Raw genomic sequence first — 3,900 nt, 5'->3', positions numbered from 1 at the left:
ATTTGCGAGGACCCCCTCTCCCTTCAATCTCTTGAGGGAGAACTGCGCCCACTCCAAGGTTGCTCGCGTCCGTCTGCAGGGAAAATTCGACATTGAAGTCTGGGCAGGCGAGTACGGGGGCGGTGAGCATCTTGTTGTTCTTCACTCCATGTCCATGCTTTCCGTTTCTACAGCAACAGCGACATCGACTGGACCACGAAGGAACAGATCTGCGGTACCAACCAGCCATGCCCACGCATTGTTGTAGTTCCTTCAGGTTGGTCAGTGGCCTCAGATCTTTTACTGCCGCGATTTTGTCGGGGTCCGTGTGGATGCCATCTTCGCTGATCATGTGGCCCAGGGATTTTATCCGGCATTGGAAGAAGGCGCAGCTGTCCGAAAGGCATGACTTGCCATTGGTACAGCCCCTATCCGGCTATCGTGAATGCCGTGACTTTCCGGCTATCGCGGGACAATATCTGCCAGTACCCGTTTTTCAGGTCCAGGATCGTGATGAAGCGTGCGTTTAGGAGTCGCTCTAGTATGTAGTTGATCCTTTGCAGCGGGTAAGCGTCCGGGATCTTCCGTCCTTTTGTTGCGGACCAGGACGATTGGCGCGCTGGGGGCGCTCCGGGATGGTTCGTTTAGATCCTCCGCTATCAGTTGGTCAACCTGTTCGTCGATGATCCGCCGCATGGCTGTATTTTTCGGGTAGTAACGCTGTTTTTTCGGCCTGTATTTTCGGCACGATGTCGTGGGGCCATGGGTCGCAGATTAGTTCCGAATCGTCCTCGTTTGGTTCGTCGTTTCCTAGGTCGCAATTGTGGTCGAGGTTCTCAGGGAGGACCGTTTTGTCGAATGCGCTTGTTGGTTCGACTTGGCCCTGGTATTTGCTCATGTGGGTGGCTACCGTGTGGGCAACGAGGGTTCCCGACATGGCTCCTGACGTGGTACTGGGCCACATGCTGGCGCTGCGCTGGTAGTTGCCTGCCGATTGGTTCCGATTGGCGTCTCGGCACAGTCGCTACCGTGCAGGAGGAGGGGTAGAGTAGGATAGCAGTTTTGGTGCCTTGGTGATTTGAAATGAACTTACGCAGCTGATGTTATTCGGGTATTCTACCTGGCATTTCACCTTATTATTATTATTACTTTGCACTTGAGCACTGATTCTTATATTTACACTGCGTTTAGGATCGGGCTTTTAGCTAGGTGTGGAGAGGGTTTTCTCAGAGTTAGGAAGCACGTATGGCGAATAATATATGTATTAATCTATGTGTGTAGAGGCTTTGTAGCGAGCCCTTTTAGGTTCCTTAAAATTGACTGACCGCTCTCTGTTCGCTTTTCCCATATTGACTGCAGAAGAAGCTTAGCAATCAAAATGGCTCAAACACAGACATAACGACTCGCAATACTTCTCGCTCAGACGGTATTCTTGGTTCTGAAAAGATTGATGTGTCAATTTTGTTAAACGATAGTGAGAACCAAAATTCGTCGCTGCTTGTACACCAGTACATTCACAGAATGTGCTAAGATGCATCCCTATCAAGAGTTATGGGGTCTGCTTCTTGTTCGTTACCAAAAACGTTGTTGAAGAATTTTCTCTCAAACTTTCTCAATTCGCATCCTCCTTTTTGTGAATGTCAACTATCTCCTTCATAACTCTCACAGCCGTTTCTTCGGATGAAAAACAATGCACCAAATCATAATGGCATTTATATTTTGCACGTATTGAACAAGGCCGGCGAACATTTGGCTCCAAAGGTCATGACCTGCATTTCATACTCGTTCATCTAGTTGCCTGGATTCTTCCTCCATCTATACTCCTTTCGAATTATGACTTGGTGGAACATTTCAGCTATATCAGCGCAGACTCCAATCGGTTACTGTCATCAGGAATGAGGTAGAGGGACTGTTGTGAACCAACCGCATGCCTATACCAAAGGGAAGAGACAGAACTGCTTTCGCTAGTAGCTAAAATTGAGAACGCCGTTCACAATAAAAAGTATGCACTGGGAGTATTTGTTTTCTTTGTTTCCCAGTTCCGTTATGCGGAGGAGTAGTACAAAAAGCGTATCATTGATTCAGTCATGAGCACGTACTCGCAAATTTCATGTGTGTCATTCTAGTACAGATTATACATGTAAATGTCATGTGTGTCATTCTAGTACAGATTATACATGTACAAAATTTCAATTTTCTATGAGGCTTGCTCCCAAAAAATCGACTGTTTTCCTTGCTGGGTTGCAGGCAATATGGCTATACAAATCTTGTCCGATTCTTACGCGTATTTGCACAATTGGTATATTAAGCATTCGAGGTAGCGAGTTCCTGTTGACTCATTGACGGTATCCTCCACAGCTTTATGCGATTGTATTACAAAATTATTGGATCGATACTTTTTGAACGCCTACTGAGTTGGCTTAAAATTTGTCTTACCTATTTTCTGATTTGGTAAGTTGATCAGTAGTTTAATGAAGATTCTTTTAAGCTACTGACATGACCCCGGCAGTTGTACAAGCGTCTGGAGCACTCTTAAGCGATGGCAAAATTATTTTGGATATTTCTGTTGTTGGTAAGTTAATCAGTAGAGGAATGCAAATCCTCTTGGGCACTGACATGATTCCTGACAGTTCTATAAGCGTCTGCAGTCCTCTGATGCTATCATGCTCTACCGCCTTGGTAAACTTGCTTTCAAATTTTTTCTGTTATTTCCGCATTTGATAAGATCGGAAGTAGATTTTGCAAATACTTTCAAATAATATACGGCAACCTTCACAGGCTTATGTACCACTGGACTGCCTTCTGGTCCAGGCGTGTGGTGCGTCGCTACCTTTACCAGAGCGACCTCGCTGTCTGGCAGAAAATCTACGGGATGCCGGATACCGGTCAAGTCGTCTTATTTAACGGTTGGCACAAGGCAAGCAGGGTCGTGTGCGACGACTGTCGGATGAATCGCGTGGGTAAATTGATTGACCAGGCAAAAGTATGCCTGGATGTGGTGCTACTGTCTACCGCCAATGTCAAGTACATTGACCGCATATTGGCGGCACATATTCGGGGTGTCACTGTGCGCGTTCTCGCCAGCGACAAAATGCTCGCGGCTAATGGGCCAGCGATGAAGCTACTCTGCGCCTTGAGTGTGCAGGTGCGCTGCTACTCAATCGGAGTAATATTCGGGTACAATTTTGCTATAATAGACAGTGAAAAGCGAGCCCTGGAGATAGAGGCCAAGCAGGATACGGTCCACACGTGTCTTTGGCGACTAAGGGGTAACATGAAAGGGTGTCTAAACTGGATCCTACTGGCCGCGTTGCAGAAACGTGATTATAGGAATGACAATCGCCACTACCAAAAATTTTTTGATGAATGGAACTTCTTATATCCTGTCACCCCGTCCTACTTCATAGCATATAATTTGCCTTCACCGCAGCATAAAGCATAGATCAAAGGGTTAGTTAGTTACGTTTTCACCTCCGCTTCAACCAACTGACCTACCGCGTGAATATCCACAAACACGATCCATATTGATGTATATAAATATACAACAAAACCCAGCTGCTTTTCCTTTCTGTGACGACTGCTAGGAGTGAAACTGGAATAGTCGCTGGATAATTGAGCCCTCGATCCGCCCACCGACAAACATTGGTGTTTTGAGCCGGATCTTCGCCTGGATAAAAGGAGAAGTCCACCCCAGCAAGCACCGGTGGATAATTCCCAATTTCCAAGATAAGTACGGATTCCCCATCTGCACATCTTTAGCGTCTCCTCTCCTCCTGGTCCCAGTCGACTGGACATACATATATATACGTGCCGCTTCTTTCCTTTCACCATTCTATCGACGGATCCATATTATCGGCAATTCCGGGCGTTCTCCGCTTACTCGAGTCCTCCTAAATACCCACATCCACATACCGGATAAAA

At 46.5% G+C, this 3,900-nt stretch overlaps 1 protein-coding gene across 3 annotated transcripts; it reads left to right on the top strand.

The window, feature by feature from the left end:
- The first annotated feature begins 2,106 nt into the window (after nt 1-2,106).
- On the top strand, nt 2,107-3,529 carry LOC117189345. 3 transcript variants are annotated; one of them, XR_004473361.1, is made up of 4 exons: nt 2,107-2,278; nt 2,338-2,430; nt 2,489-2,551; nt 2,610-2,751. XR_004473361.1 is itself a non-coding variant. In XM_033394484.1 (4 exons), exons 1-4 carry the CDS (start codon nt 2,157-2,159, stop codon nt 3,419-3,421), a joined length of 939 nt encoding a protein of 312 aa, XP_033250375.1. In that variant the 5' UTR covers nt 2,115-2,156; the 3' UTR covers nt 3,422-3,529. The 3 variants fall into 3 exon arrangements, 2 of the variants coding, with proteins under 2 accessions (XP_033250375.1, XP_033250374.1); XM_033394484.1 differs by lacking the exon at nt 2,610-2,751 and adding an exon at nt 2,758-3,529 and having other exon boundaries at nt 2,115-2,278; nt 2,489-2,548; XM_033394483.1 differs by lacking the exon at nt 2,610-2,751 and adding an exon at nt 2,758-3,529 and having other exon boundaries at nt 2,116-2,278.
- The last annotated feature ends 371 nt before the right edge of the window (nt 3,530-3,900 follow it).

Source organism: Drosophila miranda (genome assembly GCF_003369915.1).
Source record: "Drosophila miranda strain MSH22 chromosome Y unlocalized genomic scaffold, D.miranda_PacBio2.1 Contig_Y1_pilon, whole genome shotgun sequence".
In the NCBI taxonomy this organism is placed as follows: domain Eukaryota; kingdom Metazoa; phylum Arthropoda; class Insecta; order Diptera; family Drosophilidae; genus Drosophila; species Drosophila miranda.
Note: the sequence above shows the minus strand (reverse complement) of the source record. Positions and strands in the feature narration are given on the sequence as shown.